The sequence below is a fragment of the Molossus molossus genome, unplaced genomic scaffold (genome assembly GCF_014108415.1).
Source record: "Molossus molossus isolate mMolMol1 unplaced genomic scaffold, mMolMol1.p scaffold_m16_p_15, whole genome shotgun sequence".
In the NCBI taxonomy this organism is placed as follows: domain Eukaryota; kingdom Metazoa; phylum Chordata; class Mammalia; order Chiroptera; family Molossidae; genus Molossus; species Molossus molossus.
This window is the reverse complement of record NW_023425350.1, coordinates 15,737,418-15,754,979: the sequence shown is the minus strand read 5'-3', so window position 1 is coordinate 15,754,979 and position 17,562 is coordinate 15,737,418. Positions and strand designations below refer to the sequence as shown.

Sequence of the window (17,562 nt, the reverse complement as noted above, 5' to 3'; positions counted from 1 at the left end):
CGAAAGAACCAATTTTTGTTCTTCTCACCAATACTTTAAACATTTTTGCCAGTTTGATGGAGAGAAAATAACTCATTTTAATTTACATTTTCTAAATTAATAGGGAGGTTTAGCATCTTTATTTTCAATTTCTTATTTTGTAAACTGCTTTATATACGCTCTTGCCCATTTTCTTGGGTTATCTTTTTCTTTTTTTAGATTTTTTTTATTGACTTTTAGAGAGAGGAAGGGAGAGGGAGAGAAACATCTATCTGTGTGAGAGTGAAACATCCGTCACTGCCTCCTGCACGCTTCCTACCAGGGATGGAGCCTGCAACCCTGGCATGTGCTCTGACCGAGAATTCAACTGGCAGCCTTTCAGCTCATGGGGCGATACCCAACCAACTGAGCCAGCCAAGGCTGGGTTATCTTTTTAGTTGATAGGTGCATGTTCTTCTTCTTTCCCCAGTATTAATCCTTTCTCTGCTATATATTACAGATTTCTTCCTATTCTATGGTTTTCTTAATATTGTGGAGTCATTTATCAAATAGAAATTTTGTATTTTGTTTTTAAACACACCTGATTTGATTGATTGATTGATTGATTGATTGATTGATTGATTGATTTTAGAGAGTGAGGAGGGGAGGAGGAGGGAGAGAGAAAGAAACATTGATCAGTTGCCTCCCACATGTGCCCCAACCCCTGGAATCAAACCCAAAACCTGGGTATGTACCCTGACAGGGAATCAGATCTGCGACCCTTCAGTGCACAGGACAACACTCTAACCAACTGAGCCACATCAATCAGGGCAGAAATTTTTAATTTTGAGGCAGTAAATGTATAAGTCTTTTTCCAGCCCTATTTCTCTACCTTATTTTCTCATTGTTCTCCGGCTATTTAACATTCACCATGTAAATATTTTTATTATTACAAAACTACATTTGGCCCTGGCCAGTTTTGCTCAGTGGTAAGATCATCACCCTTGGACTCAAGAGTTTGATTTCCGTCAAAGGCACATACCTGAATTTCAGGTTTAATCCCTGGCCCTGCTTGGGGTTGTGCAGGAGGCAACCAATTGATGTGTCTCTCTTACACTGATGTCTCTCTTCCCACTCCCTCTTCCTCCCTTCCTTGCACTCTATCTGAAAATCAATGGGAAAATATCCTTTGGTGAGGATTAACAACAACAACAAAAACTACATTTGAAAGATACTCCTAGGACTTGAAATTAGGTTTCGTTTTCGGGTCATGAATATGAATTTTAAATTATAATCAGAATTGTATAGAATGCAATTTTATCCTGCATTACAATTCTATTTTAGGTCTACCAGACTGTAAACTTGACCTTCTTTTATGAAGGAAATTGTTGTGAAAAAAATTTTTTAGTTAGTTACTATGGGAATATCTATATTGTTTCAGAACTATGGGAAACTAAAAAAGCTTAACATTTAATTGAAGAGACAAAAATAATGGTCATGAAGCCATTCCAGAATACTGTGGAGTTAGCCCAGTGTCCTGACAAGTTCAAGAGGAATTCAGGAGTGTGCATGTAGAGAGGTGTTTGAAGGAGGGGTATGGTCTGGAAGCAGAGAAGCCGTCCAAGAGACTAACTAATCCAAGTAAGGAGTGATAAAGGCGCAGATTTCAGGAAAAATAAAAGATGACTGGGAAATGGTAAAATCACTGTCAAGTCGGTGGAAGAAGAAAGGTTAGTCTTTGGGTATGTCACTGCAAACAGTTGGCTTTTGTTTAGAAAACAAAAATACTCATGTTGACTTAAGTATAAACCAGGTTGTTTCAGTGACCTCAGGCATGATTGAAGATCAGTATATTCAGTCTTCTTGGGTAGTCCAGTTCTTAGAGACCTAATGGATTTTTGCATTTAACTTTGAAAATCAATCATTTATTAAAGTTATATTTTTATAGATAAAAATTACTTGAAATACTTTGTTGTGCCTGCTTTGGTTGGTTCATTGGATGATAACTTGGGCTTTTACTTAAATGATTAAAAGTTGTTTACTAAAAGTCATTTTATTCTTGCCTTTCAGGAACCTAGCCATTCTTGGTGCAGGGCTGATGGGAGCTGGCATTGCCCAAGTCTCCGTGGATAAGGGCCTAAAAACTATCATTAAAGATGCTACGCTAGCCGGGCTGGGCCGAGGACAGCAACAAGTGTTCAAAGGGTAAGCCTGTGTTCAGCCTTTGCCAGGAATTAGGAAGGTTTTTGGTTTTTTGCCGTCACAGGTTCATTTTTCCTGAGCATGATGAGTACTTGATGTTCCATAGTTAAGCCATGTTTCCTTTGATTTTTGGAAATGCTAATTCCTTCCTTCACTTTATGTTGTTACAGATTTTATAGACCGTTAGCATCATTGGACTCTGTAGTCTTTGAGTACAGAAGAGAAAACTTTATCTGTTAGATTTTTTTTCTTTATTGATTTTAGAGAAAGAGGAAGGGAGAGCGAGAGAGAGATAGAAACATCGACAAGAGAGAACATTGATTGGCTGCCTCCTGCATGCCTGGGGATCGGGCCCACAACCTGGGCATGTGCCCTGACTGAGAATTGAACCGGCAACCTCTTGGTGCATGGATCAATGCTCAACCCACTGAGCCACACCGGCTGGGCTCTCTCTATTAGATATTTTTTAATGCCATTTATTTTGTGCTTTGGTGTCAGACTGAAAATTCTAGTGTCTGTGAATTTTAATAGTTTCCATGTAATAGCTACATTGTTATGGAACATTGAAACATCAGGACTGTCTTTGTGGTGAGAACTGAGGTTAGGACATGAGGAAACGTGCAGTAACTGCATGTTGGAAGTGGGACTGGGACCAGAACTCCTGAACCTTATATTTCTTGACTGGCGTTACTGTAGAGAAGCAGTTAATGGATTTGGGTCCACAGTGTCTGAGGCTTTACAAGACTGTCTCCATCTTACTCTGAGTTAATAAAGGGTAGATGTTCTCCCTCCTGCTCACGCAGCCCCTTTCCCCCACACATGCTGCCTGCCCTGCGGAGGGGAAGAGGGGAGCAGTGGCTTTGCCACACTGGGGCTTGGTTTGGCTCAGTTCTCTGCTCCACTGCAGTGGACAAGCTGGCTGCACTGGACTGTCCTGCACGTGACTTTCAGCTGAGTGAGCAGTTTTGTTTCTTAAATGTGTTCTGTTGTTCAAAGCATGTTTTTACCCTTTTCTGCAGAGAAACACATATATTGCTACCATATGCTTTCCAGGACCTGCCAAGCTTAATCATTTTGGCAGATGATTTTAGCTAGCAAGCAGCTGGAGTGAAAGAAAGGGTTTATGCTAAATACCAGCATTGCCCTGAGACTAGCCTGCAGGCATCCGCAAACTACATGCAGTCACCTAATGAGAAATTGCTGCTCCGGAACAGCTTCCTCCCCTTGATCTCTCGGATCCAGGTTTCCATTTGCCTCAGAAACCTCAGGCTCCAGTGGATGCCTCTCACCGTACTGCTGACTTGGGACCTACATGTACCTGTTTTCCCTCAGAAACAGTTTCATTAAGCATTAGAATTAGAGCAACTAATAACATTTTAAACTCTGACAAACATCTTGTTTGCTGATTGCTGACATGGTTGTCAGAAACTAGGAGGTTTGAAGCTATATTTTTAAGACTTGCATATTTCTTTTTTATTCATCTTGTGGCTTTAATTTTGGTTTTGGTTAAGGAAATTAGTGAATGGGGTTTAGCTTCATTCTTCATTCAGAGGGAAACTCTAGGTCATTTTTTCTGAAAATGTGGTCAGAAAACCTAAGAAAGCCTGTTTTCCTTGGCAATAAAAGATAAGCAGGTAAATGCCTGAATAGCAGTTACCCTTTAGCTCTCTATGGAAAGGAAGAGACTTTGAGTTAATATTTTATGTGATCAATGCAATGCGCTGCTAAATGTTGACTCGGGATGAGGATTAAGAATATAACAAAGAATGCTTGGTCTCTGTCATCTAGAAGATTATAAATACAGAATAACAAAATGATATATAAGCAAGTACAAATCCATATGGTGGAGGACATGGGTTGGCTGTTTCCCCTGTTGCAGGTAGGGAATTACCAGACCTAGTCTATATTTTGCCTTTCTAGTATTCGTGTTTACTCCTTTTGGCAAATGTAACTGTTTGTAGAGGATATAGTTTATGTAAGTGGGACGCTGAGAGGCATCTTGTAATGAAAGAATGTGGACTTGGGGGTTCCTTGCCTTTGGACCCTTGTGCCCTAGGTACCCTAGTACCTAGTTGTTTGACCACGAGTTGCTCTGAATCTTTTTGAGCAACTCAGCCCCTCAGAATGGGAGCCATACCTCACAGAGTTGGTGGAAACACATAGTGTACTGTCTGGCCCATGGACAATCCATAAATGTTCGTTTCCTACCTCCAATTCCCTTTTGACTAGAAACTGTGTTTTTGTTTTGTTTTTCTAGATTGAATGATAAAGTGAAGAAGAAAGCTCTGTCATCATTTGAAAGAGACTTCATTTTCAATAACTTGACTGGGCAGCTCGATTACCAGGATTTTGAGAAGGCCGACATGGTGATCGAGGCTGTTTTTGAGGACCTTAGTGTTAAGCACAAAGTGCTAAAGGAAGTAGAAGCGGTGAGTACGGGGCAGCCTGTAGTGCTGGATCCTAGTGTAGCGTGTGGAGGACACAGAGATGGGTTTCAAAGGAACTATAGGAAACTCATGGTTCTTTTTATAGGGCTATTCATTTTCAAACATAAGTGTGTATATGCGTCCATATACACTGCACATATTATCAAGGTCAGAGCTAAGTCCTGTGGGAAGAAAATCAAGTAGCTTGCTCTCCTAGGCACAGGGTTTGGTAGCCTTGTTTGGGAGTTCAGTCACCCAAACATACAAATAACCTCATGGAGTATAGTCAGATGTCTCGCCATTTGGGGTTGGCCATAAATCATGACTAGACTTCTTCAGGTCTAGGCAGCAAAGGAAATAAGGAGAAACCATTTCTCCAGGCAGGATTCAAATGCCTGTTCTGTGGAAATACTGCTTTGGTCTTTATCCCAAATGCTCTACATAGCCAGTTCTTGAGATAGGATGACATGAAGAACAAGTACTTGTAGTATAAAGAAGGAGCCCAGAAAAGAAGAAATGACAGAAATCCAGCCATCAGCTAGAGCCGGGGCCTAGACTAACCTACAGTTAGATAAACAGAATGTGGTTAATAAATGATGTAAATGAGCCCTGGCCGGTTTGGCTCAGCGGTTAGAGCGTTGGCCCGCAGACCAGAGTCGCAGGTTCAGTTCCGGCCAAGGGCATGTACCTCGGTTATGGTTCATCCCTGGCCCTGGTCGGGGTTGTGTGGGAGGCAACCAGTCGATGTGTCTCTCTCTCTTTCTCTCTTCCCCTCCCTCCCTCCCTCCCACTCTCTCTGAAGGTAAATATAATAATATCCTCGGGTGAGGATTTAAAAAAAATTTTTTTTTAGATGATGTAAACAAAATGGCCCTGACTTGACCACACTCTAGCTGTTTTGAGTAGTGGTCCCTACTCTTCAGATGCCTGTCTGTATGAGGACAGCTCCTGCTTTAAAGACTGAGTCTCGCCCTGGCCGGTTTGACTCAGCGGTTAGATCGTCGGCCTGCGGTCCTGAGAGACCCGGGTTCGGTTCCCGCTAAGGGCATGTACCTCGGTTGCAGTTTGTCCCCGGCCCTGGTTGGTCGTGCGGGTGGCAGCCACTTGATGTGTCCCTTCACATCGATGTTTCTCTCTCTCTCTCTCTGTTCCTCTCTCTCCCTCCCACTCTACCTGAACAAAAAATGGAAAAATGTCCTCGGGTGAGGATAAAAAAAAAAAAATACATAGTAAAGACTGAGTCTCAGGAGGGTTTAGAAACTACAGTCAGCCAGCTCCAGTTGGGGACAGGTTCCACTTGTGAGACACACATTCCAAAAATCTGTTCTTTAGACAAAGTAATGCTGAATTTAGCTGAGGGAGAGAATTCAGAAAAGCCAGGTAGATTTGTGTTCTCTCCGTGCTAGGTGGCGTTTCAGCTTAGAAACAGGTGTGGCCCCAGGGTCCTGAGGGCACTGCCGCGCCCGTGGTAGCAGACTGGGGAGCAGCAAAAGCAGGCCCGGCCAGAGTGGAGAGAAGAGTGTTTGCCGAGAATGGGTGATGATATTTGCTCTTGGAAAACCTGGGTTCAGAAGTATCAGAATGGAGAAAAGTTTGTTAGTTTTAGCATTTGGGAAGCCGGTGGTCAAGGAAAAGAGAAAGGGGGGGGACCAGATCAAGAGAAGTGCAGACTAGGAACAAAGACATAGCGAAGTTCCAGGGGAAGCAGGAGTTAAGGGAGAAAAGAGACGGGGCAGAACCTCGACGGGGAGGAGAAGTGGCGCAGAGGGAAGGAGCCAGAGGAAAGTGATCAATAGAGAAAGGGAGGATTCTCGGGGAATCGGTGGTTTTTAGCAGGTAGTAAGAAAAGAGATGCCAGCTTTGGGCACAAAGACTATTCCTAAAGGTAAAATCCAACATGTATGTATGTTTTAGTTACTTACATATGTCAGATGCCTTTATTTTTTTAGTGAAGCTAGTGAAATCATCTAAGGTAGGAGATAACTTTGTTATTCAGAGAAGATAAGACGAGTGAGGTTAAGAACAGATCTGTATTTAGAAAAATAATTTTTTAAATTTTTTTATCTATTGATTTTAAAGAGAGAGAGAAGTAGAGAAACATCAGTTTGTTGTTCCACTTATCCATGCCTTCATTGGTTGCTTCTTGTATGTTCCCTGACTGGGAATTGAACCTGCAACCTTGGTGTATCAGGACAACACTCTAACCAACTGAGCTACCCAGCCAAGGCAAAAATTAAAGAATTTTAGGTGAGAGCTTTAGGAGGTCATCAAGTTCATCTTCTCTTGCCTGTGCTTTCTTTATAAGAAAAATGTAAAGCTATATTTGCATGATACTTTGTGGATTTAAAACTTCTCTTCCTCTTCAAAGAACTAAACTAAACTCATGCCTTTGACATTCTTCATAATCCTTGTCTCCAGACCCCTCATCATCTTGGTTGTCCCCTTTATTTAGTATTTCATACAGCATGTCTCAGTGCTGTTGCCATGTGATAAACCACGTAAAAACAATTCAAATTCTGCATTAACAATTCAAATTAACTATGTGGTTTCACTCAGGGTCACTCATATGACTGCATTCAGCTGAAGGCTTGGTCGGGTGCCTCTGCTCCCCACAGGTCCTCTCTCAGCTGGAGGCCGGTCCTAGTCTAGCCAGAACCTCGCTACAGCATGGCTGCTGGCTCCCAACAGAGCGAAAGCAGAAGCTACCAGGCTTCTTAAGGCTAGGCCTGGGACTGGCATAGTCGCTTCTGCTGCATTCCACTGGTCAAAGCAAGTCACAGACTAGCCCAGACTTGGGGGGAGGGGAAATAGACTCGACCTCTGGGTGGAGAACAGACGGGCATGTACAAGGAGGGGAAGAATTGTCACCACCATCTTTGGAGACATTGGTTTGCTCTTCGTAGAGAATGTACCACTAGCGTTGGACACTATACCACCATATTGTAACTGGAGACTGCGTTGGCTTTCTTACAGTCATGCTCTGCTGTCAGCTCACATTATGCTTTTGATGAACTAGAATCATGGGATCTTTATCACAAGATCACAGCCAATTCAGTCTTGTTCATCAGGTGCCTATTCAGTTCTTTTTCTCTCTTTTTTTTTAATCTTAATGCAATACTTTACCTTTATCCCCCATTATAATTTATCTTATTTTACACTCAGTGTGTTGAATGTATCTTGAACATTGATTCTCATCTTTGATGTTGGGATTCTGCCTGTCCCAGATTTGCACAGATGTGACAGGTGTGCTTTTCATGTTTTCATCCAGGCATCTGAATACAGACATGAATAAGTTGGGATCATGGACAGAATGCTGAGAGAGGGTCTACATTAGAGACTATTATTCTTCAGAACGATAAAGCTAATAGCGATAGTACTCATGTACTGTAGATTAATTATAGTGGCGTATCATTTTTTTTAGTAACATAGTGTATAAAATGAGGTAGGCGTGCACTTGGTGGCTTATTCTTTGTTTTGGTACGTGCCCCTAGCAGGAACCGAACCTGCGACTCTCTGGTCCGCAGGCCACACTCCAACCACTGAGCCAAACCGGCCAGGGCAGTGGCTTATTCTAATAAAGGGGAACAGTGGGGCTGTCATAAGCTTTCAGACTTGAGGGCAGATCCGAACAAGGAGAGATTGACACCCATGGTGGATCTTGAAATGAATGAGGTTTGGTTCGAGGCATCTTTTCAGTGTTTATCTAAGGTGTCTTATTTACCTAACTGTTGGGAGGTGGTCTCCAGGTTAGGATTAGGTGACCTTGTAATGGACCATAGCTAGAAGGCTGATGGGAAAGAGAACAAGGCCAGCACATTCCTCAACACAGATGCCCTGGGGAATCGGAAATGTGGGGTGAATGCTGTCTGCTGGCTGAGAGGATGGGCTGGGCCCAAGTGTCACTCATTAGACTCTAGTCCTCTCCCAGGCCTACATGACACAGTGCTTTTCCCTGCAGGTGATTCCAGCTCATTGCATCTTTGCCAGTAACACGTCGGCTCTCCCAATCAGTGAAATTGCTGCTGTCAGCAAAAGACCTGAGAAGGTAAATTCTGAAGGCAGAAAAGCCCTGAAATGTTTTACGGCTTCAGACTCAGAGAAGGCTTGGAACATGAGAAGGGACCGGTGTGGGTTATGAAGTGGATGAGGGTGACAGAGTATTCCCCCAAACTGGGCACAGAAGCGCTAGTACCACGACCAGTGTGCGATGCAGAGACAAGTGAAGTGCAACTAAAACACTTTTATATGGTGATCTGCATCCCTAGTGGGTGTTCTTCGGGTTCAGATTATGAAACCTATCTTCATTACGACTAGTTATTGAAAGATAAGCCCTAAGGACGCTCCGAAATATCACTTCATCTACTAGTAGGCTCTGGTGACTCTCCGGGATAGGTTTGGTTCCAGTTCCAGGCTGGGATGGAGGATCGGGGGTGTGGTGGGATGTCTCCACCTGTGGGGTCACTTAGACCTCCCCCCAGGACATGAAAGGGGTGGGTGTGGAAGCACTTTCAGCTGCGTGAAATGAAGCCTACAAATTCCTCTTTGGGCTTCTGCTATCCACTAGCATAAAATCAAGGGAAAGTGAAAACACTCCAGGAGAAATGAAACACCTCCCCTCTCAGGAGGGTCCAGTTAACCTTATCTAACCAGAACCAGCCAAAGGTAGGCAGGCAGGAGAGAAGACTTGAAGGATTTGAAAAGGTTAACACACAACTGTCCATGTACTGAAAACACAAGAGCCTCTTTATTCCTATTCCAGTAGCTTGCTAATGCAAGGCAATCTTGTTCCCTAGCACACAGCAAGTTAGGGCCTCACAGAGGCAGGAAAAGGTCACAGGGAGAAGTGGCAGCTGATAGTGTGACACTAAGGGAAGACACAAAAACAGTATAAGGCAGGTGGACAGTCTGGCCATGCCACATTGCTCAGAGCACCTCCGCAGCACTTAAAATCAGCAGAGGAGAGGGTAGAGGGGACTTCCGGTCGAGATGGTGGGTAGGTAAACGCAGTATTGCGTCCTCCCACCACATCAAAGTTACAACTAAACTACAGAACAACCATTATTCAAAGCCACCTGAAATCAAGCTGAATGGAAGTCCTACAACTACAAAATTAAAGCAGCCACATCGAGACTGGTAGGAGGGGCAAAGGCTGACAGGCTGGTCCCACACCCACGTGTGGCAATAAAAATCAGGAGGACACCTCAGCCATGAAGGTCCTCCCTGAGGACTGAGGCGTCCCTGTCCCACACCAGGTGCCCCACTCAGGGTTCCAGTGCCAGGAAGAGAATCCCCATCACTTCTGGATGGAAAAACCAGCAGGAACTGAGGCTCAGGGAGGTTGAGGCAGCTGGAGCCCCAGGCAGCTCCTCTTAAAGGGTCCGTGTATGGACTTACTCAGACTTGCTCCCTCTATGCTCAGAGGGGAAGCAGTTTGAGGGGCGCCAGAGACATACAGGAAAGAACTGAGCTGTTTGGCATTGGAAAGGGGGCTTTCTCCAGGACAGCTGTGCTGCCAGAGGCCTTTGTTCCTTTGATGAGCCCTTCCCTGGGGTGGCAGACAGCTGCCATATATGGGACTCCAGCAACCTGGTTCACAGTTTGCCCTGCCCTGGTGATTCCCTGAGGCCCCGCCCCACCCAACTTTCAGGCCCACCCAAGCTGTTGCCAGTTGCTTTACCATAGGATTGGCCTGTTTTGGATCCTGCTTCAGGTTTTCCTAAATTCTTTCAAATAGCACTATTTGAAATAGTGCTAGCCCCATACCTCTCATTAAGTAATTACACAGAAGCAGGCACAGGGAGGCGGCCAGAATGAGGAGACAAAGAAACAGGTCCCAGGTGAAAGAACAGAACAAAACTCCAGGAAAATAATTAAGCAAAATGGAGATAAGCAACCTAACAGATGCTGAGTTCAAAACACTGCTTATAAGGATGCTCAATGAACTCAGTGAGAACCTCAGTGAACTTAGGGCCTCAAGAGCACAAAAAAGGACCAGTCAGAAATGAAGGAGGCACTAACTGGAATAAAGAATAATTCACACAGATTCAATAGTAGAGTAGGTAAAGCCAAGAAGCAAACCATCGATTTGGAATATAAGGAAGCAAAAAACACCCAATCAGAAGAGCAAAAAGAAAAGGAATCCAAAAAAATGAGGATAGTGTAAGGAGCCTCTGGGACAACTTCAAGCGTGCCAACATTCGCATCTTGGGGGTGCCAGAGGAGAAGAGAGAGAACAAGAAATCGAAAACCTAATTGAAACAATAATGGCAGAAAACTTTCCTAACTTGGTGAAGGAAACAGACATACAGTATAGTCCAGGAAGCACAGAGAGTCCCAAACAAGATGAACCCCAAGAGGCCCACACCAAGACACATCATCATCAAAATGCAAAAGGTTCAAGACAAAGAGAATCTTAAAAGCAGCAAGAGAAAAGCAGTTAGTTACCTATAAGGAAGTCCCCATAAGGCTGTCAGCTGATTTCTCAAGAGAAACTTTGCAGGCCAGAAGGGAGTGGCAAGAAATATTCAGAGTGATGAAAAGCAAGAACCTACAACCAAGATTACTCTATCCTGCAAAGCTGTCATTTAGAATTGATGGCCATATAGAGTTTCCCAAACAAGAAAAAGTTAAAGGAGTTCATCACCACCAAACCATTATTATATGAAATGTTAAAGGGTCTTTTTGAAGAAAGATAAAATATATGAACAAAAAAAAGGGCAATGAATACATATCTGTCGACAATTGAATCTACAAACAAAATGAACAGGCAGAACAGAAACAATCTCACAGATACAGAGAAATTTTGTTGGTTGCCAGATGGGAGGGGGGTTGGGAGAATGGGTGAAAAGGTGAAGGGATTAAAAAGTACAAATTGGTTGCTAAACTGACAAACCTCAAAAGGAAAGGGGGATTGAGGGATGGAAAGAAATAAACCAAAGAACTTATATGTATATGTGCATAACCAATGGACACAGACAACAGTGTAGGGAAAGGCGGGGGGGGGGGGCAGGAGTGGGGAGGAGGGGGTTAATAGGGGGAAAATGAGGAACATCTATAATACATTCAACAATAAAGATAAGTTTAAAAAAGAAAATCAGAGGAGACCTGCTGTTCCTTTCATGCCAACCTCTCATTCTCCCCAGTGGAGTGGAACAAGCATCACACTTTGCAGTGTAGTCTGCAGGTATCTTGGATAATTGTTGTCACCTGCTTGCCTTATGTCATTCATATACAAGTAAGGCCAAAGGGGCACAGGTCAGGTGATCAACCATCTCAGTTTGCCCAGGACTGACGGCTTCTGCCTGCACACACACACACACACACACACACCCAGAGAAAGTGGACCCCTCTCACCTAACCCATAAGCATCATTAACGTAAGTGGAACCCTCATTCTTTCCTGGTAAATCTAACTCGGCCTTAGCTCTGATCCTGGTACCAGTTGTCGATAGGACCAATTGCTCTCAGTGAAAAGCTCTAGAAGCAGATGGAAGAGGAATCCAATTATCTCTGAACATACTGAACTTTTGACCAAAGAACCATGGAACAAACCACTCCACTCCACCAAGCAGTGTTCCTGTATCACAACCATCTTTCTCTCCAGGGCTTCCCCAGCAAAAAAGAATTCTGTTAAGTTTCCTTCTTGGCATGAAATCTGTTGGCTTTTTGTCCCCTCGCCAGGTGATTGGCATGCACTACTTCTCACCTGTGGACAAAATGCAGCTACTGGAGATTATCACAACCGACAAAACGTCTAAGGACACAGCCGCTTCTGCTGCAGCAGTTGGTCTCAAGCAGGGGAAGGTTATCATTGTGGTTAAGGTAAGGAGCTGTGTGACAGCGGCAGATCTGGAAAAGTTCTAAGACTCCTTATACCTCCAGGCTTCTTTGTAACTCTTCTGGGACAAAATACCACCTTTAATATGATTTCCCCTTGGTCATCTACAGTATGGATAGTGATAATGACTGTACCACTGAGTCAGGGTCAGAGTGGGGAGAGTCTGGGACACGGCAGGCCCACAGCCATTCCAGACCTTTCAGGTAACCCTGAAACCACAGGCTGTGCCCCTGGATTCAAGCCATGCTGCCCCTGGCTGTGGCTTCCCTTGCAGTTTCATTTTTAAGGATTCTGATTGAGGATTTAATCACCTTGAACTTTTAAATGATATCTGGGGAAGGGGACTGCTTTCAGACTTCGGAAGTGCCCACAACAGAGGGGCCACTGAGTTCATATTCTGTCCCTTGGCAGGATGGACCTGGCTTCTATACCACGAGATGTCTCGCACCCATGTTGTCTGAAGTCATCAGAATTCTCCAGGTTAGTATTGCACTCAGAATGTTTGAGGCATTTTCCACTTCTTAAACCAGTTCCCCAAACTGGTAATGTCAAGTTGAGGAACAAGCTTCCTTCTAATACACTAACTCCTGACTCCTCCAAGAAGGTCCTCTGTGGCCTCACTTTCTGCACGGTGGTGGGAAGTCCTGGGCAGCAGAATTTTAGCTCTGCTCCATGAGGCCAAAGGCCTCCCAACATGTTCTGTGCTGTTTCTGCATCCCCTTTGAGCAGGGACCATCCGGAACAGGGCCCATATGATACAATTGGTGCTACATCTGCTTCTGTGCAAGCTGACCCCTGTGGTGGCCGCACTGGTCATTCACTAGGCACGGGACCATGGGGCTCTGCAGTACTGCTCCCAGTACTGTCTCCTCTCGGTCCTGGACACCAGCCCTGTCTGCCACGGAATCTTGTTGTTACTGAGGTTCAGAGTTGCAGACAAGGAAATGAATGCTTTGTTCATCCCTGGACTTCCTTAAAATGCTCTAGGTTAGAGAAGGCTCAGACGTTGCCCTGAGACTCCCAAGCCTTTTGTGTTGCCCTAAGTGAAACAGCCCCAGTCTTGGGCCTGGCCACGTGGCGCCCAGAGGAGATGTGGGTGTCACATGGGCTGTTTCTGAAGGCAAGTGCAGGGAGCCTTGCAAGGGCTCAGGGAGGCCCTCCTCTGAGGTCCCTGCTTTACTTCCCATTCAGGAAGGCGTGGACCCTAAGAAGCTGGATTCCCTGACCACAGGCTTTGGCTTTCCTGTGGGAGCTGTCACGCTGGTGGATGAAGTTGGTGTGGATGTAGCAAAACACGTAGCAGAAGACCTAGGCAAAACCTTTGGAGAGAGGTTTGGAGGTGGACACCCGGAACTGCTGAAACAGATGGTGTCCAAGGGCTTCCTGGGTGAGTAACCTCCACGGAACACGTAGCACCACCAGTCACAACGTTCCGAGCTCTTTCTTGAGACTAAGAAGTGACAGAAGGTCCATGTGTGTTTCCTGATATAGGGAATTTCAAAAATGATTTCATTACCGCGGCTCCTTAGTCTGGGCCTGTAGCTTATGGACAAAAGGTAGAACTCTGGCTTTCAGAAGCTCTGCCAGTACCTGGCCCAGTAATGCCAGATCCACAGGCATCTTCATCCTGCCCAAGGCCCCTGGCACATCTGTGATCCTGGACTAGGAAGCTTGCGTCCAGTTTTGCCATGTTATCTGGCCACCTGTATGGAAAAACTAAAACCCCTACATACGAGTAAACAGTTGAGGCCCAGGAAAGAGGTGGCTTTCTGTTTTGGCAAAGTAGCAGCAAAATCAGTGGTAGGACCTGGGCATCCTAGGGCCTGGTGTTGCACATCTGGATGTTAAAACTCACCCACCTGGCCTTTCCCATCCAGATACACAGATTTCCAAGAGACATAAGATCTTTTTTCCTTCTCTGTGAGCTCTTCTGAGTTCAACAAACACTAGATTTCTAGGGTTGGCTAGATATACAAACTCAGGAGCACAGGAGAGGCAGGAGCTTTACGGCAGACCAGCAGAGGAGACTTCCCAGGCCCAGGCTCAGAATTTCTGACTTTCTCTTCCTGCTTCCTTTAGGTCGCAAGTCTGGGAAGGGCTTTTACATCTACCAGCAGGGTGCGAAGAGTAAGAATTTGAATTCTGACATGGACAGTATTTTGGCAGGTCTACAGGTCCCTCCAAAGTCTGATGTGTAAGTCAACTTGAATGGCTTATGGCATGGCAACCTTTGCCATGAGCCCAAAGCTTCTCAGCCCCTCTTCCATCTTTGTTATGATCACCGCACCTGCCCAAGAACAGCCCTGATGGTAGCACAGTGCTTTTGCCCTTCTGCACGCCCTTTTGCCCATCTCGTTCTCTGCCAGCATCAGGGAGCACTGCCATGGAGTGCTTCAGCCTTCCTCTACAGGTCCCAGAGAGCAGCCAGGAAGACCATTACCCCAGGCCCCTTCCTGCTCTAAACCCTGTATTATCATTTGTAATTGACCGCTGCGGTATCAAGAGATACTTATCTGTTCTGTTGCAGACCCTGTTCTAGGGTCGGTTCTGGTTGATTAGGGCAAGTAGCTCCATGCAGTCTTTTTCCAAGGGCAGGGCTGGCCCCCAGCAACACCTTCTCTAGAGGTGGAGGTGTGCCCTCATTCATGTGTGGCTCCTGCAACCCTCCCCTCTGCTTTTCCCCTACCTGAATGCCCCTCCCTGTTGGCAGCTCCTCTGACGAAGATATCCAGTACCGCCTGGTGACAAGGTTTGTGAACGAGGCCGCCATGTGCCTGCAGGAAGAGATCTTGGCCACACCTGCAGAGGGAGACATTGGAGCGGTCTTTGGACTCGGCTTCCCCCCCTGTCTTGGAGGTTGGTCTTGGAGGCGGGGGCGGTAGCTCGCTTGTCCCAGAGCTCGTGTTGCTGTCTCCTTCAACAGTCCTGTTTCCACCTCAGGGCCCTTCCGCTTCGTGGATCTGTTTGGTGCTCAGAAGATAGTGGACCGGCTCAGAAAGTACGAGGCTGCCTATGGAAAACAATTCACCCCATGCCAGCTGCTGATCGACCACGCTAACAGCCCTAACAAGAAATTCTATCAGTGAGCAGGCCTCACACCCTGCTCGCTCACACACTAACCCCAGCTGCCCGCAGTGCTGGTTCACCAACAGCATGGCACCTAGATTTATCAGTGACCAGAAGGAAAACAAACCCTGGCATTGGGTGTGTGCCTTGATTAAAGTGCCTTCAGCTAAGACTGTCTCTCCTTCCGGTGAAGTCTGGCTGTGTTTGCACTTCCTGTTGGCAGGTGGAACCCACTATGCTCGGAATCTAGAAACCCCAAGACCCAAAGTGGCAGCGTTCTCCCAGAAGGCCAGTGGTGGCCAGGGGTGGTGAGGGCATCACGCACTTGGCCAAGCTCAGGATAACAATAAAAACCAAACTTATTTATCAGCCTCCTTGCCTGTTTGTTCCTTCTTCTTTGCCTTTGCCCTTCTGGTTTAACCTCTCGAAGGTGTGAGCTGAGACAAAGCCCTGTGCTTTGGGGTAAGAATGTGTCGAGAGTTCTAAGCAGCACCTGAAGAGGGACCAGGATGATGGAAGGTGGGACTTCGTGAGGCTAAAGCCTTGTAAACCTGGCTGTATTTAAATGCTCTGGCTGGGCTTCTGTCTACAGTGGCGAAGTGGCCCAGGCTAACCAGCTGTGGAGGACCAGGACAGAAAACAGACTTCTGTCCCAAAACTATCTCCTCATTGCATCATTTTACCCAGCTTTTTTCTTGGCGTGACACATTCACGCATGCTTGTGGAAAGGTTGGAACTGATCCAAGGAGATCACGTTTTTTCTGGTCAATATATCCTGCATATGTCAGCCTTCCCAGAGCATGGGAAATGCCTGCACAGCGGTCAGAGGTCGCACATGTGAGCAGTGCCAGGGATGCCGGCGGCCCACCACGCCCCCTCTGCTAGGCCTCTCCGCCTGCGCCCTGCCCTCCTTGGTAGTAAGTTCCCACACTGTTCTGACCAGCAGTGCGCGGTCTGCGTGGACAGCCTCGGGCTCTTCACTCCATCTGGCAGAAGGATCCACGCTGAGTGTACGTGGAATCGTAATTCAAGTCCCATCACTGCCTTCTCAGCTTTGAGAGGTTACCAATTGCTCCTGCCTCTGTACCAGTTTGAGTGCACAAGTACTTCAAACACTGCCAGGTCCAGTTCTGTTGTTGGGACTGGCAGGCAAGGACCTTAACTCTGGCGCTACTAAACACTGACAGTGGGTTGCTAGGAAGCCAGGCTCTAAAACCAAATCGTCTCTGAGTTGGGTTTTTCAGATGACCAGTAGAAGGCAGAGAACTGACCCTCGCCACCACGCCACTAGCAGGCTTCTAAATGTGGGTGTCTGAGAGCCCCAAGGCAGGTGGTCCCTGGCCGGTGGCACCGAGTTGGAAGTCCGGTCTTCCCACTGAACAGCACTCAGTAGGTAAGAATCCATCGGAACAGTGGTGGGAATGGAAAGGTTCTTGTAGGGCAGGGGCTGGCGAAGGGTTTTCAGCAGGAATCGGGCAGCACTGCCAGCTGTGTGGGGAACATGAACGGGCTGCACACACATTCCAAAGTCTTCTCCCGCCGGAGCACAGCCATTGTTCCTCCACAAGAAGAAAGCAGCCGACAGCCAGCTCCACTCGCTCTGTTCCTCAGCAGTCTAGCATTTATTTCACTAGTCCTTGGGGATTCATCAAGTGATCGGCAAGGAAACCAAATGTCTCAGCATCGGTTTCTGTGCTCTATTTCCTGACTCCCCTCAAAGCTGAGGCAGCCTGCTTGGGGCACAAGCACCAACATGGCTTTGCTACTCTTAAGACAGAGGAAATAAATATCTAGTTTGACTAGGTAAGGCAGAAGAGAAGGCTGCTACCTCTGAGGCTGGCACTAGTGAGCATGAGAATTAGTGTGGTCCTGAGTAGGTGAGATGGGGAAGAGCATGGGGGGATGGGTAGCTGTACATAAGAACCAGCCTGCCCTGGGTGCCAGTGACCACCATGCTCGAGATCTAGGGCACAAAGACCTGCCCTGAAGCATGTGGACAAGTGCAGGAAGACTGAGCTCCAGGAGGGAAAAGGCAGGTTTTCCCAAGCCACTGTGCTCTCTCTCACTCCCATCC

The 17,562-nt window shown here is 46.2% G+C and overlaps 1 protein-coding gene across 1 annotated transcript in view; it reads left to right on the top strand.

The window, feature by feature from the left end:
* Positions 1-15,857, top strand: part of HADHA (hydroxyacyl-CoA dehydrogenase trifunctional multienzyme complex subunit alpha) — a 42,132-nt gene extending 26,275 nt beyond the window's left edge. Inside the window, exons 12-20 of the mRNA XM_036263006.1 lie at positions 2,029-2,163; positions 4,418-4,589; positions 8,545-8,631; positions 12,266-12,406; positions 12,834-12,902; positions 13,614-13,809; positions 14,502-14,616; positions 15,133-15,278; positions 15,363-15,857. Of these exons, the coding sequence (XP_036118899.1) occupies positions 2,029-2,163; positions 4,418-4,589; positions 8,545-8,631; positions 12,266-12,406; positions 12,834-12,902; positions 13,614-13,809; positions 14,502-14,616; positions 15,133-15,278; positions 15,363-15,508 (1,207 nt within the window). The 3' untranslated portion in view covers positions 15,509-15,857. The remainder of the gene's footprint in view (positions 1-2,028; positions 2,164-4,417; positions 4,590-8,544; positions 8,632-12,265; positions 12,407-12,833; positions 12,903-13,613; positions 13,810-14,501; positions 14,617-15,132; positions 15,279-15,362) is intronic.
* The last annotated feature ends 1,705 nt before the right edge of the window (positions 15,858-17,562 follow it).